General features: G+C 36.7%; 1 protein-coding gene across 1 annotated transcript in view; it reads left to right on the top strand.

The window, feature by feature from the left end:
- The window catches only part of YME1L1 (YME1 like 1 ATPase), a 52,577-nt gene that overhangs the window by 2,751 nt on the left and 23,875 nt on the right, over window positions 1-25,951 (top strand). The window contains exons 2-8 of the mRNA XM_081157547.1: window positions 4,703-4,831; window positions 9,013-9,175; window positions 12,325-12,423; window positions 19,981-20,090; window positions 21,405-21,555; window positions 21,922-22,005; window positions 24,262-24,344. Coding sequence (XP_081013673.1) covers window positions 4,703-4,831; window positions 9,013-9,175; window positions 12,325-12,423; window positions 19,981-20,090; window positions 21,405-21,555; window positions 21,922-22,005; window positions 24,262-24,344 — 819 coding nt within the window. The remainder of the gene's footprint in view (window positions 1-4,702; window positions 4,832-9,012; window positions 9,176-12,324; window positions 12,424-19,980; window positions 20,091-21,404; window positions 21,556-21,921; window positions 22,006-24,261; window positions 24,345-25,951) is intronic.

Here is a 25,951-nt window from a genome sequence, read left to right as displayed (position 1 = left end):
TGGGTGCCAAATCGGAGTCTCTATCAATCTGGATAACACTATTCACCCAGCTTTGGTGATTCCCCAAGACCCAGCCCCACCCAACATTCAGGCCCACCTAAGCCATTTCCAGTGGCTTTTCCATACAAATGGAAGATTAGATGAAACAGAAAATCAGCAGATCATATCAGCAATTTGGAAGAAAGGAAGCAGAAAACACCTGATCAGAACAGCAAAAAGAAAAAAGAAACCAAAAAAATGAAGATAGTTTAAGGGCCTCTGAACAACATCAAGTGTACCAACAATTGCATCATAGATGTACCAGTAGAAGAGAGAACAAGAAACTGAAAACCTATTTGAAGAAATAACAGCTAGCCCTAGCCGGTCTGGCTTAGTGGTTAGAGTGTGAGCCCATGGACCGAAGGGTCCCAGGTTTGATTCCAGCCAAGGGAATGTACCTCGGTTGCCCACTTGGCCCCGGTGGGGGCTTGAGTGGGAGGCAGCCACTCAATGTGTCTCTCTCACATCGATGTTTCTCTCTCTCCCCCCTTCCCCCCCTTTCCCCCCTCTCCCCCCCTCCCCCTCCCCCACTCCCCCCGCTCTATTTGAAAAAGCAATGAAAAAGATATCCTTGGGTAAGGATAAAAAAGAAAAGAAAGAAAGAATAACTAAAAATTTCCTAACCTGGCAAGGAAATAGACATACAAGTCCAAGAAGCACAGAGTTCCAGACAAGATGAACCCAAAGAGGCCCACACCAAGACACGTCATCATTAAAATGCCAAAGGTGAAAAACAGAATTTTAAAAGCAGCGAAAGAAAAGCTGTTAGTTATCTACAAGGGAGCTCCTTAAAGACTGTCAGCTGATTTCTCAACAGAAACTTTGCAGGCCAGAAGAGATTGGCATGAAATATTCCAAAGTGATGAAAAGCAAGGACCTACAGCCAAGATTACTCTACCCAGCAAAGCTGTCATTTAGAATAGAAGGATAAAGAGCTTCCTAGACAAGAAAATGTTAACTCCAACAAAACAGAAATGTTAAAGGAACTTTTTTTCTTTTTCCCCCCACTTTACCATAAATGTATGGGTTTATTTCTGGGCTCTTTATTCTGTTCCACTGGTCAATATATTTGTTTTTATGCCAGTATCATACTGTTTTGTTAAGGGACTTATTGAAGAAGAAGAAGAAAAAGAAAATATGAACAATAAAGTGGCAATAACTACATATCTACCGAAAATTACTTTAATTTTTAAAAATTTATTGATGAGAGAGAGAAAGAGAGAGCGAGAAAGAGAAACATTGATTGGCTACTCCACTCATGGATGCATCCATTGGTTGCCTCTTGTATGTGCCCCAACAGGAGATCTAACCTGCAACCTTGACATATCAGTATGATGCTCCAACCAACTGAGCAACCTGACCAGGGCTCTACCAACAATTACTTTAAGTGGATTAAATGCTAAAAGATATAGGGTGGCTGAATGGATAAGAACTCAAGATCCTTACATGTACTGTCTATAGGAGACTACAGATCAAAAGACACACATAAACAAAGTAAAGATATGGAAAAGATATTTCATGACAGTGGACACACACACGCACACACACACCAGGCAAAAGAGACTTATACCAGACAAAATAGACTTTAAAACAAAGGCTTTAACAAGAGAAGAATCCAGCAGTTCCACTTCTGGGTGTTTATCCAAATTCAAAACACTAATTCAAAAAGACAATAACGTATGCATCCATATGTTCATTGCAGGATTATTTACAATAGCTAAGATATGGTAGACACTTAAGTGTTGTTCATCAGTAAATGAATGGATAAAGGAGATGTGGTACATATATATAAATGCAATATGATTTAGCCATACAAAAGAATGAAATCCTGCCATCTGCAACAACATAGATTGACCTAGAGGGTATTGTTCTGAATGAAATAAGTCAGACAGAGAAAGACAAATGCCATATGATTTTATTTATATGTGGCATTTAAAGAACAAAATAAATGAATAAACAGAACAGAAACAGACTCATAGATACAGAGAACATATGATCATGGCCAGATGGGAGGGAGTTGAGGGGATGGAGGAAAAAGGTGAACGAATTAAGAAGTACAAGTTGGTAGTTACAAAATAGTCATAGGGATGTAAAGTATAGCATAGGGAATATAGTTGATAATATTGTAATTATGTATGGTGTTAGATTTGTACTAGATTTATTGGGGTGATCATTTCCTAAGTTATATAAATGTCTAATCACTATGTTGTATACCTGAAACTATTACAATATTTTATGTCAACTACAATTGAAAAAAAATTTTAAAAAGATATTTAACACACTAAGAGAGAAGAGGTCAAACTATCTTTTAGCAACTTAATTTTTTTTGAATGAGAATAGATACAACTAAAATAAAAATTTTCAAAGAAATGGGTAGAGAATATGAACTTAACATAATTTTATTCCCATAGTTTTGTTTTGTTTTGTTTTTGTTAATCCTCACCCGAGGATATATTTTTTCCATTGATTTTTAGAGAGTGAAAGAAGAATGGTGGGAGGGGGAGAAAGAGAGACACATTGATTGATTACCTCCCACATGCACCCCCACCGGGGTCCAGGATCTAACCTAAAACCCAGGTATGTGCCCTTGACCTGGAATCGAGCCTGAAACCCTTTCGTGCTTGGGCCGACACTCTAACCACTGAGAAACACTGGCCAGGGCTATTCCCCTAGTTTTAAAAGGGCTTATTGTTTTTCTCTGGCTCTAAAATCAATACAGCCCATTGTCAAAAATGCTGAAAAAAAAAGTAAATAAGGAAATAAAGACTACCTATAACCATTCAAAGGCATCACTTTTTAGAATAAATTTTTTTATAGTAATGTAGACTTAAGATGTTAAAGATAGTTTTACAGCCTGTTTTTTGTTTTTTTTTTTATTAATTTAACAGCATATCATAAATTTATTTCTGTGTCAGTAACTGAAATGAAAAGTTTTTACTTGGAATCTGGAGTCATATTATCTGGGTTAGAATTCTTGCTTTTGTGCTTACTAACTCCTGTGTGACTGAACATGCCACTGAACCTATTTAAATTCTTGCTCTTTTAATTAAATAGAATCTATAATAGCAACATGTTTGTCGCTGTTAAATGAGGATGAATGATAATGTAAGTAAAGCACATAGTGCAAAACCTGGCAATATAGGGAGAACCTATTTAATTCATTCACTTAGCAAATATTTAACATCTACTTTGTGCATTGTAGCTGCACTGAGCTACAGTATTGAATAAAATAGAGTAAAATATGTAAGTTATGTATTGTATGAAGCATTTTATATTAAATATATAACTAAAATGAAATAGAGAAAAATAAAATAATATAAAAAAATTCCTTGCCACATGGAATTTATATTTTAGTTGGAGAGTGTGGTATAATAAAAAATAAATATTTGGTCTTTGTTTCCAGTTCTTGGCACAGTTTCTAAAGCCCTTGGAATTTCTTTCCTTATTCATTTTCTTGAACTTTAATTTGATTTTACATATATATAAATATATACACATTGATTTTGGTTTTCCACTTATTTGTGCATTCATTGGTTGATTATTGTATGTGTCCTGACCTGGGATCGAACACGCAACCTGGGTGTATCTGGATGATGCTCTAACCAACTAAGTTACCTGGCCAGGGCAAAAAAACCGTAGAATTTTGTGAGCAATAGGAGTGTAAATTATTCACAAGGAGTCCTTTTGTATCACTCCTGGATTTATGCTAATTAAGTGACTTACAGTGGGGTCTCTAGATAGCGTTAAGGCTGGTCTGGTCAGCAGTAAGACCTAGTGATCAGAAAGTGGGAACTCTAAGGCCTAAGCTCCTAGCCTCTGGAAGGAGAGGGCTTGTCCTGGAGATTGAGCTCTGTGAAAATTTTAACAATGAAATTCAATACTGAGATTCACAGTGCAGGAGGATGATATACTCAGGATCCATAGATAAACTTTAAAAAAAAAAATCTTTATTGATTTCAGAGAGAGGAGGGGAGAGGGGGAGAGAGAGATAGAAACATCAATGATGAGAAAGTAATTCATCAGCTGCCTCCTGCACGTCTCTCACTGGGGACCAAGCTCACAACTGGGGCATGTGCCCTGACTGGGAATTGAACCTCAGTCTCCTGGATCATAGGTTAATGTTCAACTGCTGAGCCATCCCGGCCCGTCTAGATGAACTCCTCTTGAGTTAAGGACTTGAGTGTATGACAGCAAGCTATGTTACTAACTGCACAAGAGGGAATAAATAGTGCACAGACCTTGATGTGAGGACCTGCCAGATGTGTTCATGGAACAGCAAGGAGCCCAGTGGGGCTGGAGCAGAGAGAATGAAGGGGAACATAGTGAATAAATTCAGAAAGGTAATGAAGACCCATGGAGGGCTCTGTGTATCATAGTATTTATGACTTTGGCTTTTCTTTTAAGTGAGAAGAGATGCCATTGGAGAGTTTCGAGCAGAGGAATGATGGGTCTGACTTTGTTTTTACTAGAGCACGTGCAGGGAGAGCGGTTAGGAGGTTATTGCAAAAATCCACATGTAAGTGATGGTGACTTAGAACAGTATGGTGCAGGGGAGAAGCTGAGAAGTATCAAATTCTGGATATATACTTTTTAAAAATGTTTTTGAAATGTTTCGTTTTGTCCTTATACATTCTGCTTAATATCAGCTTTCATCATTTTCTAGGTTACAGTTCCTCTCAGTCATCTCATCAATGCCTTCCATTCACCAAAAAGCACATCTTCTGTCAGTGCATCAGTTTCTCAAAATCAGCATCGAGATGTGGTTCCTGAGCATGAGGCTCCCAGCAATGAGGTAATAATAGTTTTTACCCTGGCTGTTTGAGAAAGCATTTTGATGTAGTATGTTGTAAACATGTTTGAAGCATTTTTCTATGTTTAGGTATTCGTAATAAGGTGGTTTGTCATCAGCCTAATCTCCTTTATGATTAAAGATGTCTAATTCTGACTTTATTGTACAGATAGAAAAGTTACTTTGTTTTATTCTTTATAAAAATTTTCATATGGAAGTAGATTTGGTATTCACGTCTAGGTTATTACTTATGTGATACCATTCAGATTTTTTTCAAAAACATTTATTGTTGAAAGTATTACTGATATCCCCCCTATTTTCCCCTTTTAATCCCCTCCACCCTGCATCCTCACCTCTCAACCCCCAGGCCTTCACTACACTATTGTCTGTGTCCATGGGTTATGCATTATATGCATATAAGTTCTTTGATTAATCTCTCCCCAGCCACTCCCCCACCCCACCTTCCCACTGAGATTCATCAGTTTATTTTGTTCATTAGATCCCACATATGAGTTAGATCATGTAAAACAATCAGGAAGAATCAGAAAACCTGAATAGGCTAATAACAACTGATAAAATCGAAGCAGTAATCAAAAAACTCCCAGCAAACGCCTTGGTCTAGACGGCTTCACGGGAGCTTTCTAATTCTTTTAAGTTGTAGGGTTAGATAGTTAATTAAAAATTTTTCTTGCTTTTTGAGATAAGCCTGTAGTGCTGTGAACTTCACTCTCGGGACTGCTTCCCCTGTGTCCCATATATTTTGGGTGGTTGTGTGTTCATTTTCGTTTGTTTCCAGGAAGTTTTTTATTTCTTTCTTGATCTTATTGGTAACTCATTCATTGTTTAATAACATGCTATTTAGCCTCCATGTGTTTGAATGGTTTTGAGTGTTTTTACTGTAGTTGGTTTCTAATTCCATGCCATTGTGATCTGAGATGCTTGATATGATTTCAGTCTTCTTGAACTTGGAGAGACTTGTTTTGTGTCCGAATACGTGGTCTGTCTTTGAGCATGACCTATGTACACTTGAGAGGAATGTATATTCTGCAGCTTTGGGGGGAAGTGTTCTGTAAATGTCAATTAAATCCGTCTGATCTAGTGTGCCATTTAGAGTTACTGTGTGTTGACTTTTTGTCTGGAAGATCTATCCATTGAAGTCAGTGGGGTGTTAAAGTCCACGATTATGACTGTATTGCTGTTGATCTCTCCCTTAAAGTCCTTAAGGTTATTATTGATAGGTCCTTATTTATTGCCTTTTTAATTCTTTATGCCTATGTTTCTCTATTTCTTATTATTACAGCAGTCCCTTTAACATTTCTTGCAGTGCTGGTTTGGTGGTGATAAACTCCTTTAGCCTTTTTTTTTGTCTGGGAAGCTCTTTAGTTCACCATCTATTTTGAATGATAGCCTTGCGGGATAGAGTAGTCTTGTAGTATTGGTTTCAGACTACTTGTTTTGCATTACCTTGAATACTTTATACCATTCCCTTCTGGCCTGTAGAGTTTTTGACGAGAAATCATCTGACAGCCTTATGGGAGCTCCTTTGTAGGTAACGGATTACTTTTCTCTTCCTGCCTTTAAGATGCTCTCTTTGTCTTGAATTTTTGGCATTTTAACTATGATGTGTCTGGGTGTGGGCCTCTTTGGGTTCTTGCTTGGGACTCTCTGTGCCTCCTGAACTTGTGTGGCTTTTTTCTTGACCAGGTTAGGGAAATTTTCTGCCATTATTTCTTCAAACAAGCTCTCTATCCCTTGCTCACTTTCTTCACCTGGCATACCTGTGATGCGAATATTGTTATATTTCATGTTGTCTCAAAGCTCCCTTAAACTGTCCTCCTATTTTTTAATTGTTTTTCCTTTTTGGTTCCCTGACTGATTTTTTTCCTACCCTCTTATAATTCACTGATCTAATCTACAGCTTCCCCTAATCTTCTGTTTATTCCTTCCAATGTATTCTTTATTTCTTCTGTGTCATTCTTCATTTCTGACTGGTCATTTTTCATAGTTTCCATATCTTTTCTCATGCTTTTGAGCATCCTTACAATCATTATTCTGAACTCTGTATCTGATAGATTGCTTATCTCCATTTCATTTATCTCTTCTTCTGGAGACTTCTCTTGTTCTTTCATTTGGGGCTTGTTTTCCTGTCTCTCCGTTTTGGCTGCCTGTTTGGGTTTGTTTCTATGTATTAGGTAGGCTTTCTAGGACTCTCAGTCTTTTTGGACAGTCTCTGGTGCAGGCCAATGTCAGATTTTTTTTGACCTTGTTTAGAGCTATCAGTGATCCACAGCTTATGGCTCCCTCTGCTGCGGTTGGGTGTGTTTGGAAAGGACTGAGCTGTGCACCACGGTCTGCTTTTTTTTTTTTAAATATATCTTTATTGATTTCAGAGAGAGGAAAGGAGAGGGAGAGAGAGAAGCATCAATGATGAGAGAGTCATTGATCAAGCCCGCAGCCCGGGCATGTGCCCTGACCGGAAATCGAACCCTGATCGCCTGGATCCCAGGTCGATGCTCAACCACTGAGCCACGCCTGGCTGGGCCAGGATCTGCTTTTCTAAGCCCAGTGTCCAGGAGCAGATCAGGCAAAGATTCAAAACATCCAAATGCTGATTGTTATTCAGTCTCTTAATGAGACTGAGGCTGTAGATCACAGCAAGGTGTAAACTTCACAGGGTGGGGTGAGAGGTTTTCCAATTGCTTCCCCCTCAGGCTAAAGCTTCCTGGATAGTAAAGGTCTGCTTGAGAAATATGTTCTCTGCAGTATGGGGGAATGACTTAGCACAGGAATTCAGATGGCTGCCCTCAACCTCTCCCCAGGGCCAGCACCCCTTGATTTTCTTCACACAACTTCAGTCCACTCTGCCCTCCTTCTGCCAGAGCCCAAGGTGAGTGCATTGGCCTTTTAAGAGTGTGCCTGCATCACTACCCGTCTCTCTCTGGCAGACAGAAACCCTGTTGCTTTTCACAGCCAGATGTTATGTGGGCACCTTTTCAGTTTTGGTGCTCTGGGCTAGGGATCCAGTTTGGGGTTTGGACCCCAGAGTTCTCTGTTGACCCCCCCCCCCCCCCAGCTGAGACATCCTTCCGGAACTCCAACTGCTGCCTGCAGGAGCCCAGTCTGCCCTCTTGTGCCTCACACTTTCTACCAGTGTCTATGTTGTCACCACTTTATGTTTTTGGTTATAAGGGTTCTCTCCACCTAGTCCTCAGTTGATTATTCAGAATAGTTTTTCTGTATTTTATTTGTAATTCCAGTTTGGTCCTCGGAGAGTGTCAGTGCAGCTTCCTCTTAATCCATCTCCATCTTGGAATCCTATGAATTTTTTTTTTTCCTTCACAGTTTCACTGATAGAAGATTCATTCTTACCATAGATCTTAGCAACCACAGCTTACAGTTTTTTTTCTTTTCTTAAGTCAAGAACTTTCACCTTTTCACTTAAAGGAAGTACTTTATGGCTTTCTGTTTGATGTATCTGAATTGCCAGCATCACTACTTTTACACTTTGGGGCCATTATGTATTAAGTAAAAGAAGGGTGACTTGAGCAGTTACGGTCCTAACGAAGAATACAGTCTTGGATCTGATAACCAAGAGGGCTACTAAGTGATTAACTGGCAGGTAGCCTATCCAGCATGGATATGCAGGAAAAGGGATGATTCATGGCCCCAGGCCTTACGGAAGGATTCACTGCTATCTGTAGTTATGTTAGAATTGTTTTAGGGTAAGTGTATTGCATGGTTTTCATACATTTTTGACTCTTTAGTTTTCCTCCTTTATGAAGTTGGATATGAGTAACTACAGAACCTCTCAGTTTAAAGAAGGATCTCAGCAATGAGGCGAGAGGAGTTGAGATATCCTGTGGTACCAGAGCATACAATTTATTTATCAAATGAGCTTTTATTTATGGGCATTAGAGACTGGAGGATGGTTTAAAGCTCCAAGGACTGGTGATGATACCATTGAGAATCTAATTTTTTCAACCTTTGTCAAACCTCACATGGCTGACTTTGGGAAAACTAAAACTATAAAAATATTTTCACCAATTTAAATATTAAAAAGAAAAAGGAAATCAATACATTCGTTAGATTTTTAAAAACCCCATATTGTTTCAACTGATAAGTACTCTATAAATTAAATATATTGATAACATTAATGCTTACTTGATTGACTTAATGTTTTACAGCCTGTGCTTAACTTAAGGGACCTTGGATTATCTGAATTAAAAATTGGACAGATTGATCAATTGGTAGACAGTCTACTTCCTGGATTTTGTAAAGGCAAAAACATTTCTTCCCATTGGCATACATCCCATGTTTCTGCACAGTCCTTCTTTGAAAATAAATATGGTAAGTTAATATATTTTATGTTTTAATTTACTTCAGTATTATTAATAATTATAGTAGATACCATTTATTAACATTCACTGTGTACCAGGTTCTTTGCTGACTATTTTCCTTTCTTCCTTTCTTTTGGCTAACTTTTTATATTGGAATTATTTTATTTTTAAAATATGTTTTTATTGATTTTAGGGAGAGAGGAAGGGAGAGAAGGAAAGAGAGAGAGAGAAATATCGATGTGAGAGCGAAATATCAATTAGCTGCTTCCTGCACGCCCCCCACCGGGGATCGAGACCATAACCCCAGGCATGTGCACTGACTAGGAATCGAACTGGTGACCTTTTGGTGCACGGGACTATGCCCAGCCAACTGAGCCACACTGGCCAGGGCTATGTTGGAATAATCTTAGATTTACAGAGAAGTTGCAAAGGTAGTACAGAGTTCTTATATACACTTCACCTGGCTTCTCTTAATGCTGACTGTTTACATAACCATGGTTCATTTGTCAAAACTATGAAATTAATATTGGTGCATTACTTTAAACTATAGACTTTATTTAGATTTTTACCATATAAAAGTTTAACTTTGCCAAAACACTAGTTTTTCCTCTAGGATCCATTTTCTGTTCCAGGATTTAAAACATTACTACATAGATTTGATTCCATGTAACATACTACTAATCTCTGAGAATATATTGAAGAAACAGTCACAGTCCCTTTTATAGAATGTTTACATATTTTCTTGAGTCTTGTAACAATCCGGAATTACAATAAGTGGATATTTGTTGAAAGAGATATTAGCTTTATGAATTTCTTTTTGGATGATTTCTTAAACAAGAAATGTTAGAGGCTTGTCAGAATACTTGTTTTATATTGATGGAAGAACAGATTTTTAAAATCAGTACAAGCCACCCTAACAGGATTGAAACCACAACCTAGGCATGTGCCCTGACTGGGAATCCAACCTGAAATCCCTATATCATGACAGTGCTATTTACAATAGCTAAGATCTAGAAACAGCCCAAGTGCCCATCAGTAGATGAGTAGATAAAAAAGCTGTGGTACATTTTCACAATGGAATACTACTTCACCGTAAAAAGAAACTCTTACCCTTTGCAACAGCACGAATGGACTTGTAGATTATTATGCTAAGCAAATAAGCCAGTCAGAGAAAGACAAATAGCACATGATCTCACTTACAGGTGGAATGTAATGAACAAAATAAACTGACCAACAAAATAGGACCAGAGGCATGGATACATGGAACATACTGACAGATCTTAGAGGGGAAGGGTGTGGGGGGGACTAGAAGAGATTAACCAAAGAACATAGGCATATATGCATAGCCCATGGACACAAATAATAATGTGGTGAAATCCTGGGGTGGGGTGGGGGTTTGGTGGAAGGGATCAAAGTTGGGAGGAAATGTGGGACATCTGTAATAGTGTCGACAAAAAAAATTAGCCCTGGCTGGTGTTGCTCAGTGGTTAAAGCATCGGCCCACGCACAAAGGGTTGCAGGTTCGATTCCCAGTCAAGAGCACGTCACTGGGTTGCAGGTTTGATCCCCTGCTGTGGTCAGGGCACATGAAGGAGGGAACCAATCTGTGTTTCTCTCACATCGATGTTTCTCTCCTTCCCTCCCTCCCTCTAAAAATTAATGGAATAAATATCCCCAGGTGAGGATTAACAACAACAATAAGAACAAAAATCAGTACAAGCTATAAAAGCCCAGGAACAAAAGAGAGAGCAGGTTTGAATAGTTTTGTGATGGTTTGATTTGAAACTGTACTTCATATAAACTTAATTCATTTACTAATCTTTTTTTTTTTTTTTTACTTTTGCTTTTAATTCACGTAAGGGCTGAAGGATAAATAAAGAATTCAGGAGTGAGAAAAAATGAAAAGTTTTTGAGTGTAGGGCTTAGATTAAGTATCTGCTTCTATTTGTTTATCTTTTTGTGCTGTACTAACTTCTTCCTGAGACTTAGTGATTAAGAGCAAGGAGTATGCCTGGCCACTGTGTCTCTGGTTACAGCATTGGCCTGTGCACTGAAGGGTTGTGGGTTTGATTCCTGGTCAGGGTCACGTACCTGGGTTGTAGGTTCGATCCCCTGCCCTCGTCAAGGTGCATGCGGGTGGCAACCAATCCATGAATCTCTCTCACATCGATGTTTTTCTGTCTCCCTCCTTCCTTCCCTTCTACTCTCTCTAAAAGTCAATGGAAAAAATAATCCTCTGGTGGAGATAAACAACAGCAATAAAAAGAGTGAGGAGTAGATTTAGGATCAAATTCAATCCTGCCTTTGATTGTGGTATTTATTTCTCTAAATTGCTGGTTTTCCATAAGATTGTGAGGAATAACTATCTCATTTTAGAGGACCAGATGAAACAATTTAAAATACTTCAGGCCCATTGTAAGTGTTCAGTAGAGTAAGTTATTTGTTATTATTATTATTATTATTAATGCTCTTACAGTTTTCATATTTACAGATCCTTATAAGGTTGTTTCTCTTACTGCCAGCCATTTTCTAGGCTTAGGCATGCAGAAGTATTAGGAAGAGGTTTCTGACTTCACTCTAAGGGTTCTTAGAAGAATTCTCAAATCCTAACTGAGATACAAGAATAGATGAGAACACTGTTTTTGTTGTTTCTGCATAACTTTTTCGTAGGCTCATTGATGTAAAGTAGGATGGGGCCCATTAATCAAGAATTGGAGTTAGGAAGGAACTCCAAAGTATTCATGGCTTATAGCTATGGAAGGAACTTTCTTTGTTCCAAATGACTATGGAGGCTTTAAAGAGAAAGTAGCAGTATATCTGGTTTTATCACATTGTTCATTAGAGGTTTTTAAATTGTCTCTAGGATATAATAATTCTTTACCTTTTTATGCTCCTAACTAAAAGTAACTTCAGCAAAACATAATGCCTTTTACCTCTTGATTTTAATTTCATTGGTTGCTATTTGTATATCAGATAACAAGATTGACAAGTGATAGTAAAGTGATGAAGAACTATATTTAGATATTTCTAAAAGTTATGTGCATATAAAAGGGAAAACTCATATTTTGGTTTTTCTAATACTTGGTAAAATTATGTTTTATATAAAATTTTTTTATGGTGTGGCAATTAGAATATTTACTTTTTTCATTTTCTCTCCAGGTTACATAGATGTATTTAGCACTTTACGTTCCTCTTGCTTGTACAGACAACATTCAAGAACTCTGAAGAGCATTTGTTCAGATCTTCAGTACTGGCCAGGTATGAAGCAACAACTTTATTTATTTTGGTAAAAATAGATGTATTTAATAGATTCTGATTTGTTTTTTTTTAATGATGCTAATGATTGTAAACATTCATTTGTAGCTCACAGTAAAACTTACAGAGTATTTGTTATTGAATAGTTTGGGTATGTCTGTGTAATTATGTGGAAAAAATAAAGTAGCTAAATTTTGAGTGATAAGTGTCACAGTAAATCATAGTCTAGGGCACTTACGTACACCTGCTTCAAAATAATTAAGCACATTTGTTTACTTTCCCTCATTTTCAAAATCCTATTGCAAGAGAAAAAAAACAGAAAAATGAGAAAGAAGTCAGGGCAAGAGAGAGGAATTTCGTCACTGGATTAGAAATTTGAGGACTTTACGTAAGTTATAAAGTAGATGACATCAAATTGATAGCAAAATCAAATATACATTTATTCATATTTATTGAATGTTATTACATGATCATATATTGGGCACTAGTGATGGGTTTTAGGTGACAATGTTAAATAAAATTACAGATGCTATCTATGTTTATGGAACTCAGATTGATACCAGAGGTGTGTACTACTATTTCTGGTGGAAATTAGGAAAACTCCAAAGTTGGAATCATTAATACTGGGCTCTGGGATGGTTGATATAGTAGACAATTGAAAGATATCCAGAAGTGGGCCAATCAATCACAGAGCAGATGTAGCATTTAAATTTTAGGCTACAATTGGCAAAAAACTGTAATAATAGTGTGTGTGAGTGTTGAGAAGAGTTCGTCTCTGAAGACTCCTGGTTTGGACATTGATGCCAAAGAGAGGGACAAGACAGTAGTACTCCAGATTACTTTTGGACTTCAATCATGCACTGAAGGTATCCTGCTCATTCACTATAAGCCTTTGTTTTGTAGTCTAAATACATTTACCACCTTCATAGTTTTGAAGAAACGTATCAGTGGATTCGCAAGACTCTCCATGTATTTGAGGAAAACTTGTAGCATGAGAGACGAGGCACCAACTTGAGCAGAGAGACCAGTAATCCTCTGAAGAAATTGTTAATGCAGAAGACAGAAGTATACTTAAGGATATATTTTTAAATATTCATGGAGACAAAAACTGACCACGTATTTGGATATGAAGTATATCTTCATTTTCAAAACGTTTAAAATTCAGAGGTCAGGTTCTCTGATAATGTTATAAAACTGAGATCAGCCTGACCAGTGTGGCTCAATGGTTGGGAGTTGACCCATGAATCTGGAGGTCACATGGTTCAGTTCTCAGTCCGGGCACATGCCTGGGTTGTGGGCTTGATCCCCAGTAGGAGGCTTGCAGGAGTCAGCCAATCAGTGACTCATCATTGATGTTTCAGTCTCTCCCTTCTTCTCTCTGAAATCAATTAAAAAATATTTTTTAAAAAACCCCAAAATTAAAATAACAAAGGATAGCTAAAAAATACCTAAATATGTGGAAATTTAAAGATACTTTTCTGAGTGTCTTGTGACTGAAGAGAAATATCAAAACTGAAATTACAATTTTTAATGAACCATAATGAAAATCTGCATATCAAAATGTTTGGGTTGCTGACACACTGAAACAGAGAGCATTGTATAATTTATTACGAAATTGTCAGGAACTAGCCTGAGAAATGAACAAACTTGAGTTCGAGCAGTGGGAATGAAAGAGAAAGAGACGAACAAAGTTATGGGATTAGGAGGACTGCCCTCCAATGAGGAGCACCCCTAAATGGCTTCAATGCCTTTATTATATAGTAAGTAACAAACAGTTGGTAATGAGGTGAGTGTGATACAAAGTAGTTCCTTCAAGGCTGCATAAATACTCTTTCAGAGTAAATATCCTGCCTCCTGCATGAGCCCAGACCTTGGTAATTTCTTTATCTCAGCTTCTCATAGGAACTTGTGGGGAGGGTCGAGTCCTTGACTTCAGACCCTCATGTGACGTGGACCATGTCCAGACACGTCACTGGCTCCCAGCACGAAATAAAGAGGATGGGAAATAAATTAACATTTTGAGAATTTTTTAAATGTGAGAAATTTTAATATGGATAAAACAGACATTAAATTAAATGAATATAACAGCAAGAAGTTTTACTTACTTAAATCAAGAACAAGTTTATTTAAAAAAAAATAGAACAAACAAATCTGATTAAGAAACAATAAGAAAATACAAACAATATTAGAACTTTAAAATGGGAACTGCCACAGAGAATGAAGATTATAAAATTATAAGAATATTCACAAAGACAGATACCATATGATTTCACTCATGTGGAATATTGAAAAACAAACGATGCAAAACCTCATATATCCAGAGAACAGATCAGTGGTTGGGAGGAAGGAGGTTGGGAGATAGGCAAAAAAGGGCGAAGGGGGTCAGTTGCATGGTGATGAATAGTAACTAGATTTTGGGGGCTGATCACTTTATAGTATATACAGAAGTCAAATTATAATGTGAACTTGAAATTTATATAATAAAAAATAATAAAATTGCCTGGCCAGTGTTGCTCAGGTGTTGAGTGTTGACCAATGCACCAAGAGGTTGCCAGTTCAATTCCTGGTCAGGGCACATTTCCGGGTTGTGGGCTTGATCTCCCAGTAGGTGCCATGCAGGAGGCAACTGATAGATGTTTCTCATTGATGTTTCTATCTCCCTCTCCCTTCCTTTCTCTCTAAAAAAAGTCAATAAAAATATTTTAAAAATTAAAAAATTACAAGGTACTATATATAATTTTATATGGTAAATAAAAATGTTGAAACAGGTAATTTACTCAAGATATAAATTAGCAAAATTGACTCAATAAGAGATAAGACAATACCATAAAATTTGAAAGGTAATATTTTTCAAATAAAATTCCTTTGCCCCAAAGCACTAGGCTCAGATGGTTTTATGGCTGAATTCTGTTTTGTTGGATTAGGAGCCTCGTTATTTTAAAAAAAAAATTTTTTTTAATAAGGAAAAGATAAAGTAGGCTTCCCTGTTTATTTCATGAAATGACCACTGAGTGATATTAAAATATTACCAACAAAAAAGATACAAAGGATCGATTTCGGTCAAGATGGTGGCGTACATAAGCACAGTACTAGCATCCTCTCACAACCACATCAAAATTACAACTAAACCACAGAACAACCATCATTTAGAACCGCTTGAAATATGGCTGAATGAATGGAAGTTCTACAATTAGATAATTAAGAAGCCACACTGAGACTGGTAGGAAGGGCAGAGGCACAGACTGGGCTGATCAATACCCATGTATGGTGTGATTTTAATTCAGAGGGATATCTAGGCTGTGGAGATCCCCCATGAGGAGCAAGGGGTCCAAGCCCCACAGCAGAACCCTCAGCCCAGTGTTCCAGTGCTGGGACGATAAGTCCCCCTTAACCAAGTTATAAAAACCAAGGGGGTTTGTGGCTGAGTGACAAGGAAGCTGCTGGCCCTAGGCAGTTTTGCTTAAAGGGCCAGCACACTGACTTACTCAGACTCACTCCCTCTGAGCTCCAGCACTGGGGCAGCAGCTTGAAAGATGCCAGGAACATATGGGGAGGAACTAAATTGTTTGGCATCAGGGCATGATATGAGGGGCAGCTTTCTCAGACAAAAGTGCTATTAGTGGTCTTTCCTTTGCTGAGATTTCCCCCCCCACAGTGCCCACAGGCAGTCACCATAGCTGAGTCTCCATCAACCTGGCTCACACTGTTTGCCCTGCCCTGGCGACTTCCTGAGACCCCGCCCCACGCAAGCTGTTTGCAGTGGCTTTTCCATATGAATGGCCTGTCCTAGCTCAGGCTTCAGGCTCTCCTAAAAACTTTTAAGAAAGCAGCAGCTGGCCTCAGTGTGCCCCATACCTTTCAATAAGGGGCTAGCAATAGCCTGTCTTGGTTCACAGCTTGGCCTCTCCTGGGCACCTCCAAGCGCATCACAGGTAGCAGCCATCTATAGATTGCTCTGTAGCTCATGCTGGGAGGCATGAGCCAGTGCACCCCGTGGTCAGCTTTAGATCACACCAGATTTCAACCCTAGCACATCCACCAGCAACACACTGAAGGGGCAGACTTGGTGAACAGCAAAGCCCCACTGTAGTAAATCCTGCTCCATAGGGGTGTCTTCTGTACAGCAGCTCTTCCCCTGTAGTCTCAGCTGGTCTGCTCAGTTGATCGGCCTGGAGGGTCAATTCCTCCCAGTGATGCCAACAGTAATCAAGGTTAAACTACAACGGAGTGTGCACACAGCCCACACAGGGACCACCTAGAGTGCCCAGCTCAGGTGACTAGGGAGGCTGAGCCACTAGGCTGTATAGGACACCTGCAACATACGGTCACTCTACCAATTCCAGGAGACATAGCAGTTCTACCTAATACATTGAAACAAACACAGGGAAGCAGCCAGAATGCGGAGACAAACATGTTGTAAATGAAAGACCAGAAGAAATCTACAGAAATAGAACTGAATGAAATGGAAGCAAGCAAACTACCAGATTCAGAGTTCGAAACAATGGTTATAAGGATACTCAAGGAACTTAGGGAGAATTTGAAGAAACTTAGTGAGAACATCAACAACATAAAAAGGACCAGTCAGAAATGAAGGATACACTGACTGAAATGAAGAATAATATACAGGGAATCAACAATAGAGTAGTGGACACCAAGAATCTAATCAGCAATTTGGAATATGAGGAGGCAAAAAACACCCAGTTAGAACAGCAATAAGAATAAAGAATCCAAATTTTGAAGATAGTATAAGGAGCCTCTGGGACTAGTTCAGGTGTACAAAGAATCACATGATGGGGCTGCTGGAAGGATAAGAGAGGGTCTGAGAAATGGAAAACCTATTTGAAAAAAATAATGACAGAAAACTTCCCCTGCCTAGTGAAAGAAATAGACTTAGAAGTCCAAGAAGCACAGAGAGTCCCAAGCAAGATGAACCCAAAGAGGCCCACAGCAAGATATATCATAAATAAAAGGCCAAAGGTTAAAATCAGCAAGAGAAAAGCAGTTACCTTCAAGGGAGCTCCCATAAGACTGTCAGCTGATTTCTCAACAGAAACTTTGCAGGCCAGAAGGGAGTGGCAAGAAATATTCAAAGTGATGAAAAACAAGGCCCTACAACCAAGATTACTCTACCTAGCAAAGCTATCATTTAGAATTGAAGGTCAGATAAAGAGCTTCACAGACAAGAAAAAGCTAAAGGAGTTCACTACCACCAAACCAATATTACATGACATGTTAAAGGGTCTTCTTTAAGGAGACGAAGAAAAAAAATGATAAGTATGGACAATAAAATGACAATAAATACATACTTATCAACAATTGAATCTAAAAATAAAAACAAATGAACAAGGAATCTAATGAACAAAAGAAACTGATGAATAAAGTAGAACTAGAGGCATGGGAGCATGGAACAGACTGAAGAATCTCAGAGGAAAGGGATGATGGAGGCAGGAAGAGATTAAAGAATTTATATGCACACATGCATTATCCATGGACACAGACAACAGGGTGGTGAATGCCTGGGGTGGGGCGGGACCCAGGTGGAGGGGGTTAATGGAGGAAGAAAGGTGGGGGACATCTGTAATACTCTCAACAATAAAGATTAAAAAAGAAATTTAAGACAAAAACAAACAAGGATACAAAGGATCAATTTAGCTTAATATAGATACAGAAGCCCTAAATAACATCTGAAAAAGCAGGCTTAGAATGTGCTAACAATTATGTTGAGAAGTACAAGAGAGAAGTATGTTATGTTAATTGATTGGAGAAGAAAAGCAATGTTATTTTAGTGTATGATAAAAAAGGTGTGTGATATATTTTAATTGCTGTGTTTCCTAAAAATTCTTAGAAAGCTAGAATAAAAATTTTAATTTCTTTAAGGATAGTTTTTAGAATCTCATTAATATTAGAAACAAGATGTTTAATATCCTGTTTTTGTGCAGCAGTAATTTGGAGTTATATATAAGTTAAAAGAAGGGGCAGAATTATAATTTTAGCAGGTGATATGATTGTTTACCAGAAAATTCAAGAAAATCAACTGAAAGGCTGCTCAAGTAGTAAGAGTTTATTACATTGGTACCATATAAGGTAAATGAATAAAAATCAATAGTTTACTTTATTTTAGCAATAGGGTTTATTTACAGTTTCTTCAAAACCCAGCAAATATTTTATCCTGACAAGAAACATGCAACATAATGTATACATGCATATGTGTGTCTGCATAGAAAATTTCACTGAAGAAAGTAAAAGAGCAGAGTAAAATAAAAAGGAAAATACCATAATCCTTTTTGGAAGGACTTAGTATTATAACAGTATCAACTTATACCCAAATTTATCAATTCAGTACAATTCCAATAAAGATTTGTAATGAAAATCAAAAAGTTGATTTTAAACTTGGGTGTTAAAAAAAAAAAGTTCCAACTAGGTAAAGGTCTGAAAAAAAATCAAAGTATTAGGTGAAGTCAGTAGACTACCTTTAAAATCATAGTTTCAATGTGGGATTCTTATCAAAGCACAATGCAAAAAACTATAGATTAAAAGATAGGGCTACATTAATTTTATAAATTATTGTATCAATTAAAAGACAAAGACATTAAAATGTTTGAATTATACATAACTAAAAGTTAGTATACATGACATCCATATTCTACAAATGAAAATATGTGCGCAGGTCATGAGTAGTTAATTCACTAAAGAAATAAAAGTAGTCAATAAAAATAAAAAAATTTTCTATGACTTACTCTCATTTCGAATCCAAATTGCAAATTAAAACAAGATACTACTTTTTGCCCATCAGATTTGTACAAATTAACAAGATTTATATTATCCATTGTTTCAAAGGCTGTGGAGAAAAGGATAATCATATTCATTGGTGGGCATATAAATTGATAATAGTTTTATAGAGAGTAATTTCTTAGTGTTAAACCATGTAAATCTTACAGTTTCACTTTTAAGAATTTAGTCTACATGTATTGAAAGATAATAGGCACAATAATTTTACTGCAGCATGTGTTTTGTAATAAAAACTAGGAAACAACTAATGTCTGGAGTAAGAGAAATGGTTTAATATGGTTGCTATACTCAGATAAAAGTTGGAAAACTGTAAATAGACATTAAACTGAATGTACTGTCTGATGTTATTTTGAAAATGTCCATGATATATTAAGCGAAAGAAAACAATTGCAGAAAGTTATGTACTATTTTTATAGAAAGAGCCTGTGTTTAAATTCATAGAAGTATAGTCATGGAATTGTTCACTAATACTGGTTAATTATGGGAAATAGGAGTGGGGTTTGAGGAATTAGGAGAAACTGATTTTTATTTGATATGCATCTATGTTTTTTGTTTTGTGTACATTTTTAATTACCAAAGTAAAAGTAAAGTTAATTACATAGATCAATTCATTTTAATGACAAATGTGTTGAAATGTCAGGGAAAGAACTCTGTTAAAAAATAAGATGAAAACCTAGGATGTATAAGTATGGTGTCAGCATTTTGAATCTTAGGCGTTCTCTTCTTGTAAAAATTTACAATGAGAAGTAAATGTGATGCTGTTTTGTTCAGTTTTCATACAGTCTCGGAGTTTTAAAACGTTAAAATCAAGGACACGACGTCTACAGTCCACCTCTGAAAGATTAGCAGAAACACAGTATATAGCACCATCATTTGTGAAGGTAATTAGACTTTTTTTTTTTGGAAAGAGCAATAATTTTCGAGTTATTACAATGAGAATCTTCAATATCTGATTTATTTTGTAGGCTTATTGATTTTCTCCCATTTTTCTGCTTACAATAAAGGATAAATATCCCGTGTAATCCTAATTACTACACTTCTTTTGAGTACCAAATTTCTCTCTCCACTGGCCTATTAGAAATCTCCCTCCGTTTTTCCCCCCTACCAACCTATAGATGCTTATGAGTAGCATCTACTCAAGCTAGAAGCATGCTTATCAACTTTGATATGTCCATCTTCTCTTACCTCTCACATCCATTAATCACTAAGTCCTGCTGATCACTAAAATCCTGTTGATCCATTCCAACCTCTTAAATATTTCTTAAATCTTCATCCTCTTCCAGTTCTGTTGCATATATAGACTATTAGAATAATCTAGGCAAGAAATGGTTATAGGCACTCATGTAGTCTCCATGCCTTTAGTTTTACTGCCTTCAGTTTAGCCTCTAGACTGCCACCTACCAGTCTGTCTAAAATGTATTACATGTAATAATTGTATTCCTCTGCTTTATTGCCACCTGCCGTGATATACAGGGCAAGTTATTGTTTATCTTCTGCTTACCATTTATTTGTTCTCATTTCTCAGTGTGTCACCCCCTCTGTACTTCTTCCCTCCTCCTCTCTTGGCATTTTAAAGTCCTGTCATACAAGACAGCTTGCAGTTCTTCAGCACTAAGGACTGTTGTTTAATGCCTCTGTCAGATTGTCCATGCTGTTTGTTCTCTGTGGCTAAGGTATCCCATTCTCTGAAAGGCCTTTCTTGACTTCCTTAGATAGCATTTATTTTACCACCATACCTAGTACTTCTAGCATAATATCAAAACTTTATTTATGTATCTCTTCCCAGTAGATGAAAAGCATTCAGATCATTGTTCATCTTTCCATCTTCAGAACTTAAACAGCACCAAGTATATGAAATGTGCTCAGTAAACATTTAATATATTAATGAGGTTTTCCTGTAGTACAGTTAAAGGAATGTGAACATCAAGCCATTAGAACCCTAAGTTACCCTGTTTTCAGTATAGTGTTCGTATAGAAAGTTTCTTGATATTGATTGATACAGGTATAGGATCCAGTGTTAGTTTCCTAGCCATTAATTAATTTCTTGTTGAGTTTTAATGAAATTTGTCCCACTGACAGTAAAATGAAAAACTAGAATTTCATTGAATTTTTTGTGTGTGAGTGGACAGAATATTTCTGGGGAGTGTTATTACCTTATATAGTCAGTCAATATTGTTGTGTTGTTTTATATTTAGGGATTTCTTTTGCGGGACAGGGGATCCGATGTTGAGACTTTGGATAAACTCATGAAAACCAAAAACATACCTGAAGCTCACCAAGATGCATTTAAAACTGGTTTTGCGGAGGGTTTTCTGAAAGCTCAAGCACTAACACAAAAAACCAATGGTAAGCTAATTTGATACTCATGTTGAAGAGAGTATCTGAAAGGAAGTGATTATGAATAACTTTTCTACTAATTGTCTAACTTTTTAGTGGTTATATTGTATTATGTTTATAACTCAAGCTTTGTAGAAATGGAAATATCTGCTGGCATTTTCCCTTTCTCAACTGAGAAACCAAAGCCAAGGCTTTATGAAGTTTTTGGTAACAGCCTGCTGAAAGGAAATCATGGCAGTTATGCAGAAGAAGACCGATTCCCAAATTCCGTGTGATGAAATATGATTACCATTTGTAAACTTAATGTTTGCATTTCATTGAACTGTCATTTCTCATTGATACCATTTGATTTAAGGCTCTTTCTTTCTTCTCCAGATTCTCTAAGACGAACTCGTTTGATTCTCTTTGTTCTGCTGCTATTTGGCATTTATGGACTCTTAAAAAACCCATTTTTATCTGGTAAAGGCTTTTTTTATTTATTTCACTTATTAATTTAATTTAAAAAAGCTTTTTACATACTTATTTCTTTTTCATAGTCAGTCTACTTAAGACTTAGAGAAATAAAACAATGTTTATAGTTCTAGGATCTAGGCCTTTCATTCCTTAAGTCAAGACTTCTCAGATTGGGTCACTTTGAGACTTTTTTGCTTTGAAGTAGAAAAATTTTAATCTGTTATGATTGTGTACCATCTGCCATGTCAGAGAGCTTATTGTATTTACATTGATTTGTGGGTTATAAGAAAAGTTTCTTCAGGCACTGTACAAATTCAAATTTTGTGCGTTTTGAGAAAATAATGTTTTGTGAAAGTTCCAAGGATTGTGTTAGAGTGAAAATGTTATTTCAGCTTCTAGTAGTGGTTGGTTTCCTAGATTTTAATCCACACCTGAGTATAAGTTCTTTTTTCTTTGTTGATTTTTTTTTTTTTTTTTTTTTTTTAGAGAGGAGGGGAGAGAAAGAAACATCGATATGAGAGAGAAACATTGATCGGTTGCCTCCCGTACACGCCCGGACCAGGGATTGAACCTGCAACCTAGGTGTGTGCCCTGACTGGGAATAGAACCCACAGTCTTTTGGTGTATGGGACGATGCTCCAACCAACTGGGCCGCCTGGCCAGGGCTATACCTGTCCAATTATTAAATTAAAAAAACATGTAGCAGAATTTTATAATGGTAGTACAGAGTGAAATAGTTATCTATTTTAAAGACAAATAAGTTGAATTAATTAAAAATTAGTTTATATAAAATTAATTGTTTAGTTTTTCAGTTTGCCAGTCTAAAATGATATAATAATGTGAGGTTTAAGTGATTCTAATTGCTTTTTCAACTATTTAATTTTTACTCTCTCTGTGATTATCTTGAGAGGTAAAAAACAATGTATAATTGAGAACATCAGTTGACTTGGATCAGGACTTCATCCTAGAACTTGCAGGTAGCCCGAGATATTTTAAAAGGTTTTTTGTGTGTCATGAAACCTGAGATGAGGTTTTTAACATCCAGGAATAGCTTTTATATCTAGATTTACTGTCTCATATTTCCTTTTATTTTCAAAAAAGAACTAGTATAGGTACGATAGAGTGATATTGGTGGGTTGTTAGAAGGATGACATGACCTCCGATTATTATTTTTTAATTGATGTCTTACATTTAGCAAAACATATATTACAGTATAACATATACTACCTTTGGGTAATTACTCTGATTTTTTATTAGGTCCAAGTGTTTCTGCTGCAAATTCATGTGGATTATTTATTAAGTCCTTCTGCATAGAGCCTTAAAAAGTAATTTAGTGGGCTAAACCAATTAGTGTCTGTTCTAGAATTACTATTTTAAATTTGCTCTCCAGACTTGTATGTTCTTGATATGTTAAATATTTCTTGTTAATCCTATATTTTTGCCTACTCATTTTTGGCTTTTATATTTCAGTGTCTTAAAGACATTATTTTTTACTTATTCTGAGGAAATTAGAAATTGCTCAGTTTACTGCTCATTTATGTCTGTCTAGGATGGAAGTTTACCTGAGGGGGAGAGGTTTAAGAAAACTTTTTGCTCCCCATAGTTGATTTGTTTATTCCCCATAGTTGATCTCAAATATTTTACTATCCTACAAAACTTTTACTGTCTTTCTTGTACTTAATGTTGTCATTACTGATAAATCATGTAAGGGCAAATAACAATTGTCAGAGGAAGAAGGCTGTTCAAAATGTAAAAGCTTCACCTTTTTTTTTAATGCCAGTGCTAAGTTTTGTATGCCAGATTAAGGCAAAATATTTCAAAGTGTAGATCCCTGACCAATTGTATCAGGATAACTGAAGATGATTGTTAAGAACTCAAACTCTTCAGGTACCCTTTTCCTAAATCTACAAACCAAAAGTTCTGAGCCATGTCCTGAGAACCTGCATTAACACATATTTCCAATGATGATTATGCACACTGGAGTTTGAGAACCATTGGTTTAAGATTTCTGTCATTGACTATTACAAGGAGAAGAGGAATGTAAGTTTTAATTGGAAAGTACAAAAATGTCTTTTTAATGTGAGTCATTTATTCCTTGAATATAGTCTAGAAATCCAGAAAACCTAGTTTCTACTTCTTACTCTGATTTAATGTGAAGTTAGATATATAATTTTTCTGGGCTTTGCTTTCTTGCATCTGAAAAAATAAGGTGGTTGGAATTTTATGAATCTGTCAAACATAAAAGCATTTTCTTTCCTTTAGTTCGCTTCCGGACAACAACGGGGCTTGATTCTGCAGTAGACCCTGTCCAGATGAAAAATGTCACCTTTGAGCATGTTAAAGGAGTAAGTTAAAAAGTTTACCTTGACCTCTTCATACATTAACTCTATTAGGTCAATATTTGATTCTAAAGGTTTGGATAATAGAAAATATATATATTGGTCTCTGCCTCCAGTTCCTGGCACAGAGCTCCTAAAACTCTCATAATTTCCTACATGATGAGAGCACTTGGGAGCATCTTTTGTTCAACTATTTGGGCTTTGACCACTATTCCTGACATAGAGCTTCTGAATCCCTTGGAATTTCCTGGATGATATGGAGTGTCTTTAGTTCTAATGAGGTATCTGTTGGTAGGCTTCTGGGTAGCGTTAGGATGGGGGCTGGTTACCAGAAAGACCAAGCCTTCATTAGAAGCTTGGAATTTTCATCCCCACCTCACATTCTGTAGAGAGGCAAGAGGGGCTGGAAAAATTAATGATTGTACTTACATAATGAAGCTCCCATAAAAACCCTAATAGTTTGGGTTCGGGGAGCTTCCAGGTAAACTTGTGGTGCTGGGAGAGCAGTGCATCCAGAGAGGGCATGGAAACTCTTATTGGCCTTTGTAACTTCAGTATCTAATACATCTGTATCTCCAAGTGAATAGAATGGATGAATGCTAGTTCATAGGCAGTTAGTTAAATTATTGGTTTGACAATAATTAATAGTGTCTTTTAAGTGCCAGTTCCTGTTTTAGGTACTGGGATAGAAGAACTAAAATAAATCTCTGATCTCATGGAGTTTTAATTCTAACAGGAATTGCACAAGGATATATGGTATAGAAGGAAATAATAGATGTTAAGTGGTCAAGGATTATGGTGGAAAATAGAGCAGGGTGTAAGGAGGATTGGAAGTTCTGGGGAAAAGGTGACAATTTTATTATTTTAAAAATTTTTATTTTTCAAATTACAGTTTATTTTCAGTATTATTTTGTATTAGTTTCAGGTGTACAGTATAGTGGTTAGATCTTCCCCCTGATATTTCCAGCACCCACTTTGGCACCATACATACTTATTACAGCATCATCGACTATATTCCCTATGCTGTACTGTATATCCCCATGACTATTTCTGTGACTACCAGTTTGTACTTCTTAACCCCTCCATTTTTATCACCAGTACCCCAACGCCCATCCCCTCTGGCAACCAGCAGTCTTTTTTCCGTATCTATGAGTCTGTTTCGATTTTGTTTGTGTGTTTATTTTCTTTAGATTCCACATATGAGTGAAATAACATAGTATTTATCTTTCTCTGTCTGACTTATTTCACTTCGCATAATACCCTCTAGGTCCCATCCATGCTGTTGCAAATAGTAAGATTTCATTCTTTTTTATGACTGAGAAATATTCCATTGTATATATGTACTAGCTTTTTTATCCACTTATCTATTGATGGGCACTTGGGTTGCTTCCATATCTTGGCTATTGTAAATAATGCAGCAATAAACATAGGGGTGTATATATTCTTTCAAATAAGTGTTTTGGATTTCTTCAGGTATATATCCAGAAGTGGAATCCCTGGGTTATAAGGTAGTTCCATTTTTAGTTTTTTGAGGAAAGTCCACATTGTTTTCTATAGTGACTGCACCAATCTGCATTCCCAATAGTGCAAAAGGGTTTCCTTTTCTCCACATT

This window comes from Miniopterus schreibersii, assembly GCF_964146895.1.
Source record: "Miniopterus schreibersii genome assembly, chromosome: 1".
NCBI lineage: Eukaryota > Metazoa > Chordata > Mammalia > Chiroptera > Miniopteridae > Miniopterus > Miniopterus schreibersii.
Note: the sequence above shows the minus strand (reverse complement) of the source record. Positions and strands in the feature narration are given on the sequence as shown.